This window comes from Theropithecus gelada, chromosome 10, assembly GCF_003255815.1.
Source record: "Theropithecus gelada isolate Dixy chromosome 10, Tgel_1.0, whole genome shotgun sequence".
Taxonomy (NCBI): Eukaryota; Metazoa; Chordata; class Mammalia; order Primates; family Cercopithecidae; genus Theropithecus; species Theropithecus gelada.
In genome coordinates this window covers 79,354,456-79,376,778 of record NC_037678.1, presented here as the reverse complement: position 1 = coordinate 79,376,778, position 22,323 = coordinate 79,354,456, and the positions used below count along the sequence as shown (strand labels likewise).

The window sequence follows — 22,323 nt, the reverse complement described above, 5'->3', positions numbered from 1 at the left end:
ACCAGTTGGTTACAAAGTCAAGCTCCTAAGGACATAAAACAAGATGGAGGCCCCATCCAGATTTTGTTTGCTTCAGGAACCTGCAGCAAAGTTTGTTACTGACCAGCTTGCTGGGCCATCTTGAGCAGTGAGCTTATAGGGTCCCATACCCATGTTTTATCCAAAGGTATCCCTCAACACAGAAAAATTAATTCAAAGCACAAACTACACCAGATTCATTACAGCTTAAGACTAGCCTCAGAATTATTTTTCACATTAATCAAAACTTTGCAGGAGAAATAGTGAAATTTACCATTCATTCAACTGGTTTGCAGAGAGAGAGAAGTCAGAAATCTGACTGTTAAGAAATTTGTACCCTTTGCCTGGCATGCCAGGCTTCTGGGTTCCTTTTCCCTGAGCTGCCCTAGAGACACAGCTCACTGTCCGATAGCCCTGGGGTTTCCAAGCCACAACACAAAAGAAATCTTTTTTTTTAAAAGGCACTCCAGTGTGTTGTTGTTCATTTGGAATGTTCCACTGTAAGTTATCTTTAGTAAGATTTTGCCATTTCTTTTTTTTTTTTTCTTTTTTGAGACAGAGTCACCCAGGCTGGAGTGTAGTGGCACTATCTCCACTCACTGCAAGCTCCGCCTCCCGGGTTCACGCCATTCTCCTGCCTCAGCCTCCTGAGTCACTGGGACTACAGGTGCCTGCCACCATGCCCGGCTAATTTATTTATTTTTTCTATTTTTAGTAGAGACAGGGTTTCACCGTGTTAGCCAGGATGGTCTCGATCTCCTGACCTCGTGATCTGCCCACCTTGGCCTCCCAAAGTGCTGGGGTTACAGGTGTGAGCCACTGCGCTCGGCCAGATTTTGCCATTTCTGTAAGACTTTGCTGCCTCCTGGGCCTGATGTATAATATGGAAGGAGCTCAGTTTTCCAGAAATTAAAGATACCATTTTTACTTAAAATATTGGCTTTACTCTCAGGTTCTCTTGATTAACTTAGCAAATGATTTTTTTCCTACCTAAGTGGGCAAGAAAAATGAAACAAAGGGGAAGAACACAAAAATCCCCGTGAATTTTCAAAAGCCAAATTTTATAACCCCTGCATATTACTGTTTACTACCAGTTCAAGTCTGACCAAGTCAGACGTAAGAGGCCTCTAACTGGATCCAAGCCAGTTAATTTCCAGATCAAATACCATCCTGGACCCAGTCCAGTTTCTTTTGCGTCTTCCAAAGAAACTTGGAGAGCTCAAAACACAAATCTGTGGAGCTCTGAAATGCAAGAGAGAGCTTACCCACAATCCCCAGCTGCTCCAAGGGTTAAATGGACACGGGTGGGTCCTGCAGGTGCCTTGCATGTTCACTCAGTGCTCCTGGAGGTTGCTAGTAGCTCTCCTTTGGGTCCCACTTCTGACACTGATAGAAGAGAAAACTTCAACCGAATTAAATTTAAAGGAGTTTAATTGAGCAATGAACAATTCGCAAATCAGGAGGTCCCCAGAATCACAGCAGATACACAGACTCCAGCATAGCCATGTGGTGGAAGAAGACTTATAGCTTAAAAAAAAGGGAAATTACATACAAAAATCAGCAGTGAGGTACAGAAACAGCTTGACTGGTTACAGGTTGGCGTTTGCCTTATTTCAACACAGTTTGAATACTTACCATCTATGAGTGGTTCAAGTATGGCTGCTGAGATTGGCCAAGACTCAGTTATTGTTACAGGCACATACTCCTAAGTTATTCTCAGGCCATATTTACTTTGGTTTAACACTACTTACATATCAGAGTAGTTCTAGAGTTTAATATCTTCGCTAGAATATTTGCTTTTCTCTTCTGACATACTGTAAATCACTAGACACTTAGTATATGAAGAAATTCCTTTAGTAATTTCTCATATATCCTGCATAGCATCTCTTGGGTTACAATTTTCCCTACATTCTTTAACTTGCTTATTTAATGTTTTATTAGTTAATGCTTTGCTTCATTAAGATCCTAGATTCATGCCTTTCCTCATCTCACAGTAAAGCACAAGACCGGTGCAAGGATGTGCTTGATGAAATTTGCCGAATGAAATGAAGACACCAGTTGATACGCTACAATATCCAGGGACTGGTGATTGTTAGACAGCAGCAAACATTATTGTAGCAAATTTTTCTACACTGAAGTTGTTTTTCTTGTTCCCTTAATGTACAATTTGAGGTACACAATTGGAATAGAATATTATACCAATATTTTGTTTCCATTTAGTCTTACTTTAAAATTGACACACACATGCCAGGCTCCCAATATCATGTAATCAGAAAGTATAATAAAAAAAAAATGAAGAGGGGAAATAGTAACAAAAGGTAAGCTGTTGTGATTTGAGTCCACTGAAGATTTTACAACATCAGAGTGGCTAGTCTGAATCACAATTGGTTTTACCCCAAAAGGAATCATCCAACAAACTGTATTGGTATAAAATGTATATTTCTGATCAGCAATATGTATGAGCTGCTTTTCATATTCATATGTAATTTGTTTTTATTCATCTATAATATTCTTCATTTTCCAGCTGGTAATATCTTTTTCTTAATTATTTGTAGAACTTTTTGAATTCAGTAATACTAAACCTTTGTGTGCTGTCTATAGTTCAGATCATTTCACCTAGTTTGACTTTGCTTGATGTTTTTTTAATTGTGTGGCAAATTTCCTAGAGCCCTTTTATAGCTTCTGTGTTTCATACGTTACGTAGGAAGGCTTTGCCCACTAGAAGATTATATAATTATTTTCCAAACACTTTTCCAAGAGCATTTTAAAGTTTGTGCTCTTTCATTAGTGGATGTAGAACTTATTTTGGATATAGATTGAGGTAGAGATATACTTTTTTTTCTGAATGAAGAGGAAATTGTTCTAACACTATTGTATATTAGACTAATTAATCCCACTGGTTTGAAATATCATGTGTGAACATTATTATGTTCATCAATATTTAGTTCCCATGGTAGACCATCTTTTCTTTCTTTTAGGCAAGGTCTTATGACTAGTTCTGGCCAATGGCTTGCAAGTTGGTTTGGTAGGTGTTACTTGTGGACTAAGAAAGCAAAAAGCTTCTTGCAGCCTTTTATACTTCTGTGATCATGGAAAAGGCTTCATGTTGAGACAGCAGAGATACAAGATTTAAGCAATATGTATTGTGTAGACCCTCCCCAAGTTATAGCTTCCCTAGAGAGCCTCTTAGTCCCAAGGTCAATTTTGCACAAGAAAACTTGGCTTTTTGAGTTAAGCCTCTGAAATTTTAGGGGTTGTTTTTTTACTGCTGCCTAAGTCTGTCTTATCCTGACTAATATATGACCCTTAACATATATAAATACCCATAAGCATATGGTTTTGTTTTTTGAGTCTTCATTCTGAACCATTTATTTATTTGCTTCTTCTCATGCCAACACCTCCCTCTTTAATTGTAACTTTATAGCAGATTTTAATACCTAAGAGGGCCAAGACCTACATCATTATTCATTTTCAAAATCCTGTTGGTTAGTTTTAAGCATTATTTTTAAGGTAGATTTTTAAAATTCTATAGAAGGGAACTTGGTGAGATTTGCAATGGTATTGCATTAGATTTGTAGATTAATTTATGATAATTGTCATATAAGGTCCTGTAGTTTTTTTCTTATGTCTTTTATATTTCCATTAGTTTTTTGAAACATAAGGGTTTTTTTTGCTATTGAATGAGGTTGTTGTGCCCAGACCCTCTATTCCCCAAAGAAGACCACCAGAGTCCAGAGTCAAAGCCAAGCGGCAAGGATCTTTACGACAAGTTCGAACTTGGTCCCTCCATTACACGGCATACAAGAGGGCCCCGAACAATGCGAGTGTTTGCTTTTTATAGCCCGAAAGTTACAGGGGAACAAAGGAATTCTTTTTGGTTCCCGCGCTTTCAGTAAAACTTTGAACGGCTGCCTCCTTATCGGAGACTTTTCCAGGTGGTGTTTGTACTGGGCTCAGGAAGTTTGAGAGATATATGGCGATATGTGGTGGGATGGGAGGATGGGATGTGTTTGTATTGGGCTTGTTTGTTTTGAGCCCGGGGCTGAGGAATGTGCCCGGCTCCTCTCAAGATCTTTGTCTACATTACATTTTAAAACTAATTCTAAGCAGTGTACAGGAAAATAATTGATTTGTATGTTTCTCTCGCATGCAACTGCTCTTTTCCTCAGCTCATTCATTTGTTCTGATAATAATGAGATGATTTTCTTGCACCACGACATTGTCCTGGGGTTGTTTCTTAGAGGCTTATCAAGTCTTCTGGATTTGTCTCTAGGCACAAGCCTGGGTGCAATTCAGTGTATTTTCATCGTTCATGGTTTCTTCTACCATCTGTTCTAGTGAAGGGGTGGCCTACCCCTCCACACCTGTGGGCGTTTCTCGTTAGGTGGAACGAGGGACTTGAGAAAAGAAATGAGACGCAGAGACAAAGTATAGAGAAAGAAAAAGTGGGCCCAGGGGACCGGCGCTCAGCATACAGAGGACCTGCGCCGGCACGGTCTCTGAGTTCCCTCAGTATTTATTGATCATTATCTTTACCATCTTAGAAAAGTGAAGTAGCAGGATAATAGGATCATAGTAGGGAGAAGGTCAGCAGTAAGACATATGAATAAAGATCTCTGTGACATGAATAAGTTTAAGGAAAAGTGCTGTGCATTGATATGCATATGTAAACGTCTCCATAAACCTTTTCAGTGCATAAAGAGCAGCATTGCAGCTAGCACATCCCACCTTCAGCCCTAAGGCGGTTTTCTCCTTTCTCAGTAAACAGAACACACAATCGGGTTTTACACTGAGATGCTCAATTGCCCAGGGACGGGCAGGAGACAGATGCTTTTCTCTACCTCAACTGCCAAGAGACCTTCTTTCCTCTTATACTAGTCCTCCTCAGCACAGGCCCTTCACGGGTGTCAGGCTGGGGGGCGATCAGGTCTTTCCCTTCCCACGAGGCCATATTTCAGTCTATCACATGGGGAGAAACCTTGGACAATACCTAGCTTTCCTAGGCAGAGGTCCCTGCGACCTTCCACAGTGTATGTGTCCCTGGGTACTTGAGATTAAGAGAATGGTGATGACTTTTAACCAGCAAGCTGCCTTCAGGCACTTGTTTAACAAAGCACACTCTGCACAGCCACAAATCCATTAAACCTTGAGTCACCACAGCACATGTCTCTTGCAAGGACAGGGTTGGGGGTAGGGTCACAGATTAACAGCATCTCAAATACAGAACAAAATGGAGTCTCATATGTCTACTTCTTTCTATATAGACACAGTCTGATCTCTCTTTCTTCTTCCCACATTCTAGGAAATATTACTGTGTCCTATTTAAATTCTCCATTCTACCTCTTGTTCCTATAAGGCATTCAGCAAATCTGTTTGTGTAATTAAATTTTTGTACTATTATTACTTTATGGACTAATTTTACATCATGGCTTAACTTATTTAATATTTCCATACTGGTTTTACCATCTTCATTAGGAAAACCATCGAGTAACTGTCATGTGCATCCGTGTGAAGAGATCACCAAACAGGCTTTGTGTGAACAATAAAGCTTTTTTAATCACCTGGGTGCAGGTGGGCTGAGTCTGAAAAGAGAGTCAGCGAAGGCAGATAAGGGTGGGGCCGTTTTATAGGATTTGGGTAGGTAAAGGAAAATTACAGTCAAAGGGGGGTTGTTCTCTGGCGGGCAGGAGTGGGGGTCATAAGGTGCTCAGTGGGGGAGATTTCTGAGCCAGGATGAGCCAGGAAAAGGAATTTCACTAGATAATATCATCGCTTAAGGCAAGGACTAGCTATTTTCACTTCTTTTGTGGTGGAATGTCATTGGTTAAGGCGAGGCAGGGCATTTGCACTTCTTTTGTGATTCTTCAGTTACTTCAGGCCATCTGGGTGTATACGTGCAAGTCACACGGGATGCAATGGCTTGGCTTGGGCTCAGAGGCCTGACAGTAACTATATCCTATTATTATAGAGTTTGTAATCTGAATACCATCTCCTTATCTTTCACTGATCATCCTCTTAATATCAAGTCCTGACCTACTTTTATCAAAGGCATTGTCTATAGCTATGTATTAAAAATTTCTACCATTAGAATATAAGTTTTATCCTTCTTTGTAAATCGTTTTCCTACTTCATTATTCAAGGGTAAAATAGGTGTGTTTACACAAATCTCAGCATATGCTTTTGAATGTTTTTGGAATAAGCTTAACAAAAATTCTGTAACATTTAATGAACACTTAAATACCAAGGCATCAATCCATCTACCTGCCTACAGGCTTGAAAATCATTTTCTCCAATACCTTTTGCATAAGATGCATCTTACAGGACCTACTCACAGAAGGTAAAAAGGGAGAGGAAGTTCTTACCCTGCTCTCTGAAAATATCACCTCCCTCCAAAATAAAGAACGCCCAGTTGCTCATAAATAAGTATCAAAGGAAGACAGCGAGTTAGTCAAAATAGGCTAGACTATGCTTCAGTGACAATTCCAAATTTTCAGAGTGGCTTTTTGATGGATTAAGTATGGCTGCAATTTGTTTTGCTGCTTCTTGTTAAAGGATAGTCTAATTCCTCTCCCCTTTAGTCTAGGGTGTCTTCAGTGCCTTGACTAATAGAATGAGGCTGAAATGACACTCTTAGACTCCTGAAGCAATGCAGTTTCCACCTTTTGGGAACTCTTGCTCTAGAGAAATTAAGTATGACAGCCCTCACACTGCCATGCTGAAGGAAGCCGAAGCTAGCCACATGAAGAGACTGCATGGATAACAGCAATGCCTGTGCAGTCCCCAGCTGGTCTAGCCAGCCTACACTAAGTGCCAGATGTGGGTGCAAGAGACTTCAACTAATTCTGGCCTCGGTCTCCAGGGGTCTGCCACCATATGAAAGAGTATAAGCAAATACAGCCCAGCTAAACTCTTTAACCCCCCAAACCATGAGAGGTGAGTTTTGGGATGGTTGATCAGGCAGCAATAGTTAACCTGAATAGTCTCTCATGAAAGGACATAAAGATAGATGTGTACCCGCCCCCCGCTACACCTTTGTTCTGCTCTCTAATCTTTGCACATACCAGAGATTTCATAAGTTCTGTGAGCACCTGTTTTTCTGCACGTACCAGAGATTTTGTTTTGCACATACCAGAGATTTTGTAAGTTCTGAGGCAAGGTCACAAGACGTGTTTAAGTAAGATAAACTCTTGCTGCCATAAACTTGCTCTCCCGCCTCAAAGGTTGAACCGAAATATCAGAAATGGCGGGAACCAATCATAGTTAGCCAAATCGCCTTGTTCAAACACTAGCCAATCATATATCTGATTTGTATAATAACTCTATGCCCACTTTTCTTAGACTATATAACACTGCTCGGAGCTCAGTGGGGGAGCTCTCCTGCCCGTCTCGTTTCGCGAGCGAGGGAGAGTTCCAGGTTCGAACTTGTAATAAAGATCCTTGCTGCTTAGCTTTGACTCTGGACTCTGGTGGTCTTCTTTGGGGAATAAACGGTCTGGGCATAACATCATATTGAAAATGTATTTCTTGCCTATGTGAGTACTTTTAAGAAACCAGGGAACCACCTAGTGCTGCTATTCTCCATTAGGCAGCTCAGCAATTCAGGCTACTCTTGTCTTGTAGACTCTTAGATCATAATCTTTTCTCTAAAATTTCCACAGCAGGAGAACAGAACACTGGGACATTTTGTGCCGGTGATTAAACACTTCGGCCTGGAAATGATACATAACCACCCCTTTCATTTGTAGCCCATTGGCCAATTCATATCAATATGCCTAACTTCTGAGGGGTGCAGGAGCATCCTCCTCTGTGGGGTAGAGAAAGAGAGGGGGACTAGGTAGGATCTACCTCACTCTTCCCCTCTCTCCTGCTAATGATGTTACCTCATCAGAGTCCTGGGAATTCCTTTGCCTATTAGGAACCACATATTTTTGTGTAACCATAGCTGCCCTGCAGTGCCACCATTACTCTGGGGAAAAAAGCCCTTTCTCCTAGTACCAGGAACCAATCTTCTTAAAACTGTAAATCCATGTTTTAAGCATAAACATGGATCACATACTGACCGAGGATACCATTACAGCGTAACAAATTACCCCAAATCTTAGTAGCTTGACATTATATAACAACATTGATTACCTCGCAGTTTCTGTGGGTGGAGGTCCCAGCTAAGCTAAGCTTTGCTGCCTGGTTCTGGGTCATTTATAAGGCTTACCCATCTCAAGAGCACTGGTGACAGATTTGCTTCTAGGTCACTCATATGGTTGTTTGAAGATCCAGTTCTTTGAGGGCTGTTGGGCTGAGGTCTCAGTTGCTTAGGCTGGAGACCTCCCTTGGTTCCTTGTCACATGGAGCTCTCCACACAGAGTCGCAGAGTGAGTGTGCAAGAGGAAAAGAAGATTCCAGCAAAATGGAAGTCTCAGGTTTTTGTAACCTTATCACAGAAGTGATAACCCATCAGTTTTCCCATCTCCTGTTAGAAGTGAGTCACCAGGCCCAATCCCCACTCAGGAGGAAAGGATCACACAAGGGCCTGAATACCAGGACGGAGAGATCTCGGGAGCAGTGTCAGAAGCTGCCTATCCCAAGTACACCTATGGGATGGGTATTCTGCAATATAGGGGACACAAAGATATATAAGGTAAAGCCCTTGACCTTGAACAGTTTTTAGTAGTGGTTGGAGGAGAGAGGGTAGAGGGTGATAACTACATACAATTGCATTATACTATAAAAGGTGTGTGATGAAGTTATTGTATTAGTCCATTTTCACGCTGCTGATAAAGACACACCTGAGACTGTGTAATTTATACAGGAAAAAGCGTTTATTGGACTCACAGTTCCACATGGCTGGGGAAGCCTCACAATCAGGGTGGAAGGCAAGGAGGAGCAAGTCATGTCTTACATGGATGGCAGCAGGCCAAAAGAGAGAGAGCTTGTGCAGGGAAATTCCCATTTTTAAAACCATCAGATCTCATGAGACTTATTCACTATCACGAGAACAGCACGGGAAAGACCCGCCCCCATGATTCAATTATCTCCCATGGGGTCCCTCCCACAACACGTGGGAATTAGGGGAGCTACAAGATGAGATTTGGATGGGGACACAGAGCCAAACCATATCAGTTATACAGAAGAGCAATTGGATCTGAGAAGAGACAGCAGCTCATTCTGCATGAGCTATCAGAGGTACAATGTGGGCTACACGACAGAGACTGAATGATTCACTGGACAACTGGAGAAAAGTGTTCTAAGCAGAATGAAGGAGCAAGGAGACACTGAAGTACACAATGTGCTTTGGGAATGGGGAGTAGCTTTGTGTTATTAGGACACAGGGAATTGTGGGAATAGTGGAATGTAAAGTGGGCAAAGCCGAAGCTGGGCTGTGAAAGGCATTGTGTATCACGCTAAGTGAAGTTGACTTTAGCATAGGAAAAATAGACATTACAGCATATCGTTGCCTCCAAATATTAATATTAGTGTTGGCAATATTGCTGTGGCAAAAACCCCAATTATGTTTGCACCAACCTAATTTATAAGCTTTTTGAGTCAGACTATGTGCTAGGCATTATTCTTATCTCATATAATCTTCACAGCCACCTTTTGGAGCAGGTTCTATTACTAACTGCATTTTAACAGAACTTTGGTGTTAACTAGTTTTAGCCCCAAATCACATGGCTAGGAAGTGTCAGGGCTGAGATGCCAATCATGGTCTGACAGCAACAGCTCCCTTAACCTCGTCCGTGACTCCTCACCGCAAGGTCAGTCCCACACTTTCTTGCTACTTTCTTCCTACCATCCTTCGTCGGAAGGCCAAAAAATGAAATCTTTGAACCCACAGTTTTTGTTAAAGATAGGAAGTGCTTCGGTAATGACTGTCTTTTATGGTGCAGATGCTCTCTCTTTCCTTTTAGCTTTTCATTTTGTAAATTTTCCAACAAATGCACGAGTAGGTAAAATAGCAAAATGAACTTAGTTAGCTTCAACACTGACTGATGTTGCACCACTTTGCTTTCACCTATCTTCTTTTCATTCCCTACATTTTATTTCTGGGGTATTGTAAAACAAATTCTAGACATCATGTTACTTCATCCATAAATATCTCATTATCTATAACCAATAAAGCCTTTTAAAAATATAGTTATCACATCTTTATCACCTTCAGCAAAATTAATAGTAATTCCTTAATATCAGATGCTATTTTTAAGAATGTTTTGAAACCAATGACATATTCTATACAAAAAAGTTGCACTGAAAATGATAGAATGATAGAATTCCTGTTTATGAGTCACTTCTTTTTACAAGCACAGTAAAATATTTTCCATCAAGTTTATGGGATTGATGTGTATGTACTTCATAACAGTGAGTCTTAGTAGCATTCACTGCAAAGACATTTTCTTAAATTCCAGTAGTTTGTAAACCCTTGAGTGTTTTATTTTAATGATAAGGGTTGGGTCCACATAGTTTTTAGCTAATACTAATTAATGCATAATCCAGGCCAGATCTTCTCTTCAGGCAAAATTAATTTCCCTCTCCTATAAGTACTGATTGAAATTTGTTCTCATGTGCCCTGAAGTACTTTTAGTCTTATTTTTAAAATTTATTTTAGTCTTTGTTTTAAGCCGAGGGCAGAAACCACATCCTTTTCATGATCTATTAACCACATTACCCAGGTTCGTAGTTTGCACAACTAGTAAACACATACAAAGCACCCTTTGAGAAAGCTTCCTCATCCTTTAATTGTAATCCAGTCTTATATACTAACGGTGTGGTGGTCCCAAGGTACAGATTCATCTAATGTGACCTGCAAAGAAATTTGGAAATCACTTAAGGCTACCCTCATTTTAGATCTGACAAAACTGTAGTCAAGAGAAATGTCAGGTCCATTTTACTGCAGGTGGCAATAGTCTTAACTGACTCATTCTATCGGTTAGTACCCATGTTTTTAAGAGTTTCTACGAAATTAACATTTTTTTGTAAAAACAAAATGCAATTGCATAGCCTAGTTTCATCAATATCCTCAATTAGTGATGCTTCAATATACACATGCAGAGAGTACTTAAATTTTCCTCTCTCTTCAGCAAGAGATACCACGTCCCTCCATTTTTCATTAAACGTAAGTGTACTTTGCATCCCGTTGCTTTCATGTTTGCTATTATTGAAGAGGGGATGGATTTTAAAATTATTGGCCATGTTTCCCTTTAGAGAAGGACACACGCGCCAACCCTGCCCTTTCTGGAGCCTGGGCAGCAGCGGTGCGTGTTCTAACTTAGGCAACATTGGGTCATCTGTTTATTGTCAGCTTGGCGGTCAGGAAGAAAGGGCGGCGGTTGCTGAGGTAACCAACACCCCAGGCAACTGCAAGCGGAGGCGGGAGGGGGCGTGGCCTCGACGGGCAAGCGACGATAAGAGGTGGCGTCCGCCGCGGCGTTGCGAGCACCGCCTGTCTGCGCTGCCGGGCGTAGGCGGGGTGGCCCCTGCGTCTCCCGCCTCCTTGAAAAACCCGGGCGGGCGGGCGAGCGAGGCTGTGGGCCGGGCCGCTGCGTTTCCCCACACTCCCGGCCGAGGAGCCGCGCTCGGCGCCCAACATGGCGGGTGGGCGCTGCGGCCCGCAGCTAACAGCGCTGCTGGCTGCCTGGGTCGCGGCTGTGGCGGCGACGGCAGGCCCCGAGCAGGCCGCGCTGCCGGCGGAGCAGAGCCGGGTCCAGCCCATGACCGCCTCCAACTGGACGCTGGTGATGGAGGGCGAGTGGATGCTGAAATTGTGAGTGAGCCCGCCCGCCCCGCACGCCGCAGTGTCCTCGCGGGCGTCACCCTCCCAAGCCCGCGCGGCCCGCTCGCGATCCCGCATTGCCGCCTGGGCTCAACCTAAAACCCCAGACCCGCCCTGCCAACAACCTGCAGCGCCGGTGCCGGGCCGCTCGCGATCCTGCACTGCCGCTGAGCTCGACCTGGGGTCCCCGGACCCGCCTTGCCTACGACCTGCGGCGCTGGGGCCGGGCCGCTCGCGCCGCGCATGCGCGTCCAGCCCTCGCGGTGACAGCCGAGGGTGCAGCGCATCCCCTCGCTTTGGGGGACAGTGTTTTCGGGGTGGACTGGGCGGCTTCCCAAAGGGAGGAGAAGGGAAGGGAGAACATCTGCAAGCAAACCGTGTGCTTTTAGATATAGGTATGTATTGGAAGAGAAAGGACATTCAGTGACATCCATGAGCAATATGAATATTTAGCACAGGCTAAGCAAGTTACCTGTTGAAGGAATCGCAGCACGGTGAGGGCAGGCCATTTGTATCGTAGTCTTCCTTTTGAAGACCTTGAGATGTCATTGTGAAAATAAAACATAAATATAGATACCTTTTAAGTTTTACAATAAGATTTCAAATAAATGTTGATATTTATTATAACTTTTAAACGTCAGGCTTTCTGGGTAATAATAATTGTGCTTGTGTCATAAAAGAACATACACATTGCCCCTTTTAACAATAGAAGGTAAATGGTGGATAGTGCCTTTTCTTTAAGGAGATGGGAAACTACAGTTTTGAGTTAGGAGAAAGAAAGGGATTTGTTGATTATAGTTTAAACTTAAAATAGGAAGTGGCCATTTGAAAGAGGCTTGCAGTGGACGGTGGGCAGATGTCTGAATGGGCTTGAGAGACTATCATGGTGGGCTTGCAGGGAAAATGAAGAACGTCCCGGGAAATGATTGCTGAGACTCTCTCTCTATCTCTCATCTCTCTCATCTCTCTCCCCTCCCCGCCCAACATAAAATCTTTCAGGAAATTGCCACATCTCTTTAGCCTGTAGTTTCTGGCAATCTGTATACTACTATTTAATATTTGTTTTACGTTGAGGACACAGACAGAAAATTGGATCTTTCCTTTATCCAAGACCAAGTTTTGATTCTTTCAATTTAGATTGCAAGCAGGTGCCTATGGAGTGAAAACCTCAGTGTGAGATCAGAGCCAAAAGTTATGTCACACAGCAGATTATATTACTCAAAGAACATAAGGTATATCACCCCTTCAAATGTGCATTTACCTCTTAGTCACAAAGAAGGGGATGTTTTAGACCTCAAAATGAAATACCCTTGGTATCATAATAAATCAATGAAATTATTAAAGGGAGCTGTAGACATGAATTATTAAAATATTCCACTTAACTATTTTTGGAAGGAGATGAGGGGGTCATACTCTATTTGAGAAACTTTAAAAATAAGTGGAGCTGTATTAAGACTTCCATGTTTGTAATAATTTTAAGACTTTGAGATAAACTGCATTTTGTCAGCCAATACTACAGAAAGTTCTCTTTTCAGTAGGTGCTTACAAAATGTACTTTTTCCTAGATGTCATGTTTCAGGGTAATACTGAGTTTGCACATGTATGTATGTAAGGAAAGTTAAAACAGAAAGGCCTCGTTTTTAATGACATCAACTCCTTTATGGTTCCTTTTGGAATTGCTTTTTTTTTTTTGGTAGTAGAATTAAGAACGATAAAGCCTCGATAAGTTTTTAAATGAGTGAGAGCCAACAACGCCTGTGCTTGGCCATGTTGATGGTTCAAATTTTACTTTTTTATGAATGTGTAAACCTAAACATAGTAATCAGTTGCTCTGAGTTTGTCATGTGTCCAGTTGTGTGGAATATGCTTGGGCCGTGATGCAAGATGAGTCATGTAATCTGGAAGTAAGCTGTGTAGACACAAGGTCATTTTAGTAGACGTTCTCTTTTTATCAAGTGCACTTCAGAATAGGTGGCTAGGAAGCAAGGCTGTAAAGGAAAGTTGATCCAAACGATTCTATCCAACTTCTTTATACATGCTAAAACCCAAGTGCTCATCCTAAAGAAATATTTTGGTTCTTATCTATTTATGATCTATTTTTTCTGTATTATTAGGTGATACTCTTCCTCCTTGCTGTGAAAAAAAATCCAATACTTAAAAAAATATGAAATTCATTATATCCTCAGTACCACTATAGGCCTGCTGTGAATTTCTAAGAATTCATTTAAATAGCCTATACGTTACCAGATTTTTTTTTCGATGGATATAACAGAGAAAAACAAAATGCGTTAAAATTAACTTCATCTTAATACTTAGTTCAGATGAACTGGTCATACATAAATGGAAATTGTTAGTAGTTCAAAGATGTTGTAGTTAACTTCTTTAAAGAAACAGATTGAGAAGCTTTTGTTGTAGTTAACTTCTTTAAAGAAACAGATTGAGAAACTTTCCGCTAGTATCAAAATGTATTCATTACTTTGAATGACAGTTCTTATTTGTTCATTTGCTTATATGCTCTCTTTCATCTGCGAATTTTTTCTTTTATACCCTGTGTCATACAGATCCCTTCTAATGCAGTTTCTGGTTATGTTGGTATAGATAATTTATTCTTAAGAATCTAGCAGTATTTGGCAGCCCTGAGACGTGAAAAGCTTCTATTATGAAATTAAATTTGGTTATTTTTTCTTAGTCTTTCAAACAATTTTTTGGATTCTTGCAATTGAATTTCCAGTGTTTTAAAAATATATCTGTTAAAAGTATATTTGCAGTAATTCACCGTTTCTATTCTGACATTTTTAGAAATCTGAAAAGTTCTCCCATTGCTATATACATTTTCTTTAATGCTATGGGCTTATTGTTATTATTATCATTTTTTAGATGGAGTCTCACTTTGTTGCCCAGGCTGGAGTGCAGTGGTGCGATCTCAGCTTAGTGCACCCTCTGCCTCCCGGGCTCAAGCGATTCTCCTGCCTCAGCCTCCCAAGTAGCTGGGATTACAGGCACCCAGCTATGGGCTTACTGTATACTCGTTTGCCTTTTTCTGAATTAGGAAAAATGATCTAATCTTTAAAAGACTTTCTGATGCATGCTTTTCTCTATTTCCATTGTTTTATACTACTCTTCATTCAGTTCCTTTGCAACCTTTTGCTACTTTCAACACTTGCTTGGCTCTCATTATGTCAGTCCTGGAGAAAATGACTTTTGTTCTTTTGAAACACAGAAGTATGTAACATGATACATTCTGGTGGCCTTTTCCCCCAGAAGAAATAGATAGCCAAGTTATTCAAGCTGATACTCAGAGGAAAAGTATGTCTTTGGGTTAATTTACCTCTGTAAAGCATAGAAATCTTTACAAATTATTGCTTTTTCTTATTTTTGTTCTTGGGGTGATCATGTTTCAAAATTTAAATTAAACACCTGGTGATGGAACAAAGCTTTGTTTATTTCCATAGGACATCTGGGTTTTAGTATTAGCTTTGCAGCCTTCCTTTATACCTAGAGAGAACATGTTGAACATCACTACCTTAACTTGCCCATGTCAAACAGTTAGAATTTCTTGCAGTTTAATAGATTGTCTTGATGTCTTGATGGAATGTTTGAGAGATAGTCATTAAGTGCTTGTGTGTCAGGTTCAGTGTTGGGGAGCTGGGAAGGTGAAGAAGAATGAGCCTTCCAAGAGATTGGCCTACTGTGCTCTGAAGGAAATATGTAGTATAAGTTATGGTCATTGATTTAGTAAATGTTTACTGAATGCTTCCTCTGTGTTGGACATTCATCAGTGCTTCCCAACAGGGCACTATTGGCATTTTGGGTGGACAGTTCTTTGGTGTGTGGGAATGGCCCACATGTTGCAGAACCTTTGGCATCCTTGCCCATTATATTCTAGTAGTAGTCTCAGTCATGCGACATCAAAAAATTATAACTCCCATCCCCTGTGCACACTTCTAAATGCTTCTAATTGAAAACCACTGCTCTAATGGGTATGTTTTTAAATATTTGATTTTAGATAGTTTCCACAAAGGGTTTAAAGTCAGGAGAAAAGAGAGTGTAGAGAAGCACTGGTGAAATTAGAGTCAAAACAGAAGAAGAGTTGTTTATTATTGGTAAATAAAAATTTATCGTTATTAAAATTTCCTTTCTAGGAAATATATTTAAGTAAGTCCGTCTCTGAAATATTTAGCACACCTAATGAAATCTTACACCAAATTCAGTAAGTTCATGGAATAAAAGATTCAAGGTCCTTCAACCACGTTACATCAAGCAGAACCTCAGGTCACTTTGTACATGAATACTAACATGGACAATGAAAGCATGCTGTTGAATTTTGTTTCCCAGAAATGGTTAAAAACATTACGCTGACATATAAGTTGGTGTAATTTACCAGAGCTTTTTGGCTATCTGGAATATATTTCAAATATCTTTATGAAGTTTACTAATTTTACATACCACTGTGACCTGCAAACAAGTCAAGAAAAGTTCAGTAGAAAAGATAACAATGGACAGTTTATATGACTATAATGGAGCTAATTGCTCTTGGAGCCTCTTAAGGATTATGTGTAAGAGGCAAAGTTATGGCAGGTCATATCTTTTATAGTTCTTAGGAGAAGATTGCCAATGCAAATTAGTATGAAATAAATATTAATGAAGATCATGTTCATTTCTTTCTGATATGTTTAATTTATGCATATATACTTAAATTGTGTGTGTGTGTATATATATATATATGTATATATGTGTGCACAGAGCGACAGACGAGCATGAAGGTCACATGACTGATCCTTGCATTCATTTTGTCCGTGGAAATATTTTACTTAGTTTCTAAATTCTTGTACAAATTACTGTTCTTTAGATACAAAAGAATATTAAAAACTTTAAAAACTGCAGCAACAATGGACTAGTTCCCATGCTAAGGACTCAGAGCTGGGTTATCTCTACCACTGAAAGAACATCTGGGTGTATTCCAACACAAATCGGCTGTGATTAAATCTTTGAAATAGTGGCATTAACAATGCCACAGACCAGTGGATAGCAGCTATATAGAAATGGCATATTTAAAATTACCTTAATGGCATATATGAGGACGTATTATAATTGTATATCCGAAGGTCAGTTTCACCAAAAACTAACTTAGTAATAGCCTATCTAGAGATTAAGGCCTGTATTTTTTAAATTATGAAACATGCATGATTTAATAATTACTGATGTAGCAAATGTGCCTGTGACTTATATACAAAGAGAGTCCTTGGGAAATAAAGAGGATCTGAAGTTCATTATATTATATTTTACTTCAAGATAACTTCCTTATTCTTGTTACTTTCTTATAACTTCTGTCTTTCTCTCTCAGCGTGTGTTGGTGTTGAGTTTTATATTCCTTGATGATTTTTATCAAAGAAATACTTCCATCTGGGTTCTTGCTCTGAGTAGTCTTAAGCACATCTCTATACCTGCTTTGTCTGTTTGGCAGTGAGGCTGTAAGGTCAGATGAGCTAATGCATCATAAAAGTGTCTTGGCCGGGCGCGGTGGCTCAAGCCTGTAATCCCAGCACTTTGGGAGGCCGAGATGGGCGGATCACGAGGTCAGGAGATCGAGACCATCCTGGCTAACACGGTGAAACCCCGTCTCTACTAAAAAATACAAAAAACTAGCCGGGCGCGGTGGCGGGCGCCTGCAGTCCCAGCTACTCGGGAGGCTGAGGCAGGAGAATGGCGTGAACCCGGGAGGCGGAGCTTGCAGTGAGCTGAGATCCGGCCACTGCACTCCAGCCTGGGCGACAGAGCGAGACTCCGTCTCAAAAAAAAAAAAAAAAAAAAAAAAAAAAAAAGTGTCTTGAACCCCAAACAATATTACAGATGACATTGTATTACAGATGACATTTGCTCCTATTAAAGAAATATGTGCCTGCTGTATTTCATCTAATCTCTCAGTAACCTTCTAAGGTAGCTACTGTTATCCCATTTTACAGTTGAGGAAACTGAGGCAGGGAGATATTATTAACCTGCCCAGAATATCATGGTTAATTCCTGGTTGATCTTTCTGATTGTTCTGGCAGAGCTCTTATCCAATATCACGGAATGCCTGTTGAAATGTACTTAATAATTCAGACTTCCTTTTTTTTCCTACAGTTTGCCAGCTGCCTGAGTCTCATCTGTTACTTGGATATTTAGAAACTACGTAGAAAATAACTATTTTCTCAGATGAAGAATATGATTTACATTAAAGTTGATACACTTGCTTATTCAGCAAACATTTATTGAACACCTACTATATATTAAGAATGTACTTTGCCCTGGAAATACAGAGACATGAATGTTTTAAAAAGTCTACATTCAAAGATGTCAGCAGATTATTTTGTTGTTCCTGTCTTCTGGATCTCAGGATTTGGACAGTGAGCTATAATGGGAAGATTAATGACGTTTTAGCATGATCTTGGAATTAGCTATATAGTAGTCTTTTCTCGAGATGGTAAACAACTGTGCTTGCTGAGTCTTGCTGCTTCTGGGGCTTGTCTGGAGAAAGTAATGAATGCTTTGCCTTTGGGTAGCCTGTTCTTTTCTGGGTTCTGCCTAATTATCAGTACTTTTTGTGAAATAAACGCATTCCTTCCCCTAGTCTTGGCTTTTTAACCCCTGACTCATCTTTTATAATGTGAAAGATCAAAATCCTGCACAATTTCAGTTTTTTGTTTTTGTTTTGTTATTCAGGAAAGTTGGTTTATATGTGTCATTGCATTGAGTTTTTTTGAATGGTACTTACCAGCATGCTTTTGCACAGTTTAAAATTTTATTTATTTATTTATTATTTATTTATTTATTATTATTATTATACTTTAAGTTCTAGGGTACATGTGCATAACGTGCAGGTTTGTTACATAGGTATACTTGTGCCATGTTGGTGTGCTGCACCCATCAACTCGTCAGCACCCATCAACTCGTCATTTACGTCAGGTATAACTGCCAATGAAATCCCTCCCTCCTCCCCTCTCCCCATGATAGGCCCCGGTGTGTGATGTTCCCCCTCCCGAGTCCAAGTGATCTCGTTGTTCAGTTCCCGCCTATGAGTGAGAACATGTGGTGTTTGGTTTTCTGTTCTTGCGATAGTTTGCTAAGAATGATGGTTTCCAGCTGCATCCATGTCCCTACAGAGGACACAAACTCATCCTTTTTTATGGCTGCATAGTATTCCATGGTGTATATGTGCCACATTTTCTTAATCCAGTCTGTCACTGATGGACATTTAGGTTGATTCCAAGTCTTTGCTATTGTGAATAGTGCCACAATAAACATACCTGTGCATGTGTCTTTATAGCAGCATGATTTATAATCCTTTGGGTATATACCCAGTAATGGGATGGCTGGATCATATGGTACTTCTAGTTCTAGATCCTTGAGGAATTGCCATACTGTTTTCCATAATGGTTGAACTAGTTTACAGTCCCACCAACAGTGTAAAAGTGTTCCTATTTCTCCACATCCTCTCCAGCACCTGTTGTTTTCTGACTTTTTAATGATTGCCATTCTAACAGTTCAAAATTTTGAAGGGATTTGTAAATGATGACCTGACAAGCACCTATGAGCCTAAATCTTGTTACAGGATTTGATCAGTTTTGTACTTTTCCCCTTACTTTGTTTCCCTTCCTAAGGGCATTATGAGTGTGTGAGTGTTATATTCTATTGGCAGGTATTCTTTTCTACTTCTCTTTCTTTCCCCTGGCCCCTTTCCTCCCTTAATACAGAAATAATAGGTGCCACATTTTGTAAAAACAATTCAGGAATGGAACAAATGATAATAAACTGGAGGGAACTGACATTTTAAAAATGCTCAGCCTGCTTACCCACAAGTTGGTGTATTTATTTATTCAAGCCTTTATTATGAAAAATTTTAAGCAGACACAAAAATAAGAGTAGTATAGTTTTTGCCCCCATGCTTATCTCTGTTCATCTCTGGATTGTACCATCCACAAGGAGAGGAGGCACCAAATCTCCTTCACAATTGTACTCTCAGTTTCTTTTTTTTTTTTTTTTTTTTTTGAGACGGAGTCTCGCTCTGCCACCCAGGCTGGAGTGCAATGGCCGGATCTCAGCTCACTGCAAGCTCCGCCTCCCGGGTTCACGCCATTCTCCTGCCTCAGCCTCCCGAGTAGCTGGGACTACAGGCACCCGCCACCACGCCCGGCTAGTTTTTTGTATTTTTTAGTAGAGACGGGGTTTCACCATGTTAGCCAGGATGGTCTCGATCTCCTGACCTCGTGATCCACCCGTCTCGGCCTCCCAAAGTGCTGGGATTACAGGCTTGAGCCACCGCGCCCGGCTACTCTCAGTTTCTACCATAGTGCTTTCTTAGTAGTTATTGAAGGAAAAATAACTGTAAAAAGTAGGGTTCTGACTTGAAAGCCAAGGTATTTTTAACTCCTGCTAAATTTAAGAAAGTGTTGGATAGAGCTGGTTTGGCCGATAGCTTCTACTTTCCTTTTCAGAATGTTTCAAAATTACCACAGATTTTGGAAACATTCTTGAGGATGCTCAAGCAACAGATCTGGTCTCTGCCCATCAGATCTGTAGCTCTGATGGATTTGAAACTGGTTTGGCTAGTTTAGGGGCACCCTGTGAAAATTGTTCTCCTTTAGTGGGACACTAAAAAGAGTGCTTACCCTCAAAGATCAAAAGCTGTCTGGAGAGAAAAAAAATTGTACGAATAGCATTGAAATAAAATGTTTATGGATAATAATTATTGGAAATATTCTCAAACTTTGGCCAAATTTTTTCCTATAGAATTGACATTCATACATTAAATCCTAGTGGGGACAGTGTGCTTCTGTTTTTCTATGTCAAATGACTTTGGAAAAGCCTCCTTTTATAATTCCCCTTTTTAGAATTTATTTTTTAATTTAAATACTTGATTTCTCTATTTTGTTTTGCAGATTTCTTCTGTATGTTTATCAATATAATTCTTGTTCTTCTCTTATAGTTATGCCCCATGGTGTCCATCCTGCCAGCAGACTGATTCAGAATGGGAGACTTTTGCAAAGAATGGTGAAATGCTTCAGATCAGTGTGGGGAAGGTAGATGTCATTCAAGAACCAGGTACTGTAAATGTTGAACATAAAATGCAAAAGTTTAACGACTTTTTATTTTGAATTTTTTTCAAGCGTATAGAAAAGTTGAGAGTCTGGGATATTGATTATCCATGAACTGGCCACCTTTAATTAGCAGGTGGCCTACTTGGATCTGTCTCTGCATGTATGTGTTTGCACATACATATTTGCATATATAATTCTATTTTTGCACGTTGAAGGCTTCTTTAGCACGTTGAAGGCTTCTTAATTATTTCCCATGTGTCTTTTTTTTTGTATAGTTTTTTGACTGAGGACCCAATCATGGTTCATAAATTACATTTCGTTGTTATATCTTTTTAGCCTCTCGCAATCGACAGTTATCCCCCATCTTTTAAAATGACATTGATATTTTGAAAAGAAAAGGCTAGGATTTTCCTGTTTCCTTATGGTGACATGTAACTTATAAGAATATTAACTTATACGAGTATGTTCTGCAAACTGAGAGTTTAGGTGCATGATTTAGGTTAGACATTTATGGCAAGAGTACTTCTAAGATGATGCTGTGACTTCATATTACATCTTGTTAGAAGGGATATGCTATCACCATTAGTAATGTTAAGTTTGAGCACTTGGATATGGTGGTGACACTAAGTATCTCAGTTATGAAGAAAGGATCTCACATTGTGATTAGCAAGTAACCTCTGGGATGATTCTTTGGGGTTTTAAGATCCACGATTGCCTGAATCAGATATTATATTTCACTGTGGTTCCAGAGAGTGAATTTCTCATTCTCTCATTCTGTCTACACTGATTAGCTATGAATGATATAATTTTTCACAAGATGAATCATTTTTACCCGAAAGAGTGGAGCGATATAGACTTTTAAATTCTGAAAAGATATATACAATAAATTTGTGTTTGCAGTTTTTAAATAACTGTATATTATGTGTAAAATGAGAAGAAAAGTTGGCCTTTTATAATCTAAATCTCTAAAATATGGCTACTTTCAAATTTTAACAGTCATCTTTTTCATTGACATTCAATGTATACCTACTGTATCCTTTCATCCTTTTACAAGGGCAAAAAGAAGATGGGCACAGAAGTGTAGACATTCATTTTCTATAATAAACTATGAGTTCAAAAAACACTAAGTAATGAAGTACCAGTTACTTTGACAACAGAATAGATGGTACATGTTAAAATTGATGTGTCAACAAACCCATGGAGCGAGATTTCTATTAAAAGCCATGAATTCTCATGCCTCTATCTTTGTAAGCATTTGAAACAAATCCACCTGCCTGTCCTCTATCTAGAGATGGACAAGATTTTGGCTGTTATAATAAGTTAATTCTCTTTGGAGGCTAAATCATTGCAGATACATTTTTGCCGGAAACTTGTTTTCATCCTTAGAGTTTAAGTAAAATAAAATCAGGTATAAGACTTGTTAATTACTGGGCACCATCCACATTTTATGATGGGTTTCTTAAA

At 39.9% G+C, this 22,323-nt stretch overlaps 1 protein-coding gene across 3 annotated transcripts in view; it reads left to right on the top strand.

The window, feature by feature from the left end:
* The first annotated feature begins 11,329 nt into the window (after window positions 1–11,329).
* Window positions 11,330–22,323, top strand: part of TMX4 (thioredoxin related transmembrane protein 4) — a 37,434-nt gene continuing 26,440 nt past the window's right edge. For 2 of the 3 annotated variants that reach the window (XM_025399107.1, XM_025399106.1), the window contains exons 1-2: window positions 11,377–11,773; window positions 20,748–20,863. In XM_025399107.1, the coding sequence (XP_025254892.1) occupies window positions 11,598–11,773; window positions 20,748–20,863 (292 nt within the window). In that variant the 5' untranslated portion in view covers window positions 11,377–11,597. Of the gene's footprint in view, window positions 11,348–11,376; window positions 11,774–20,747; window positions 20,864–22,323 lie in introns of those variants that run through there. The other variant, XM_025399108.1, reaches the window with a different exon arrangement.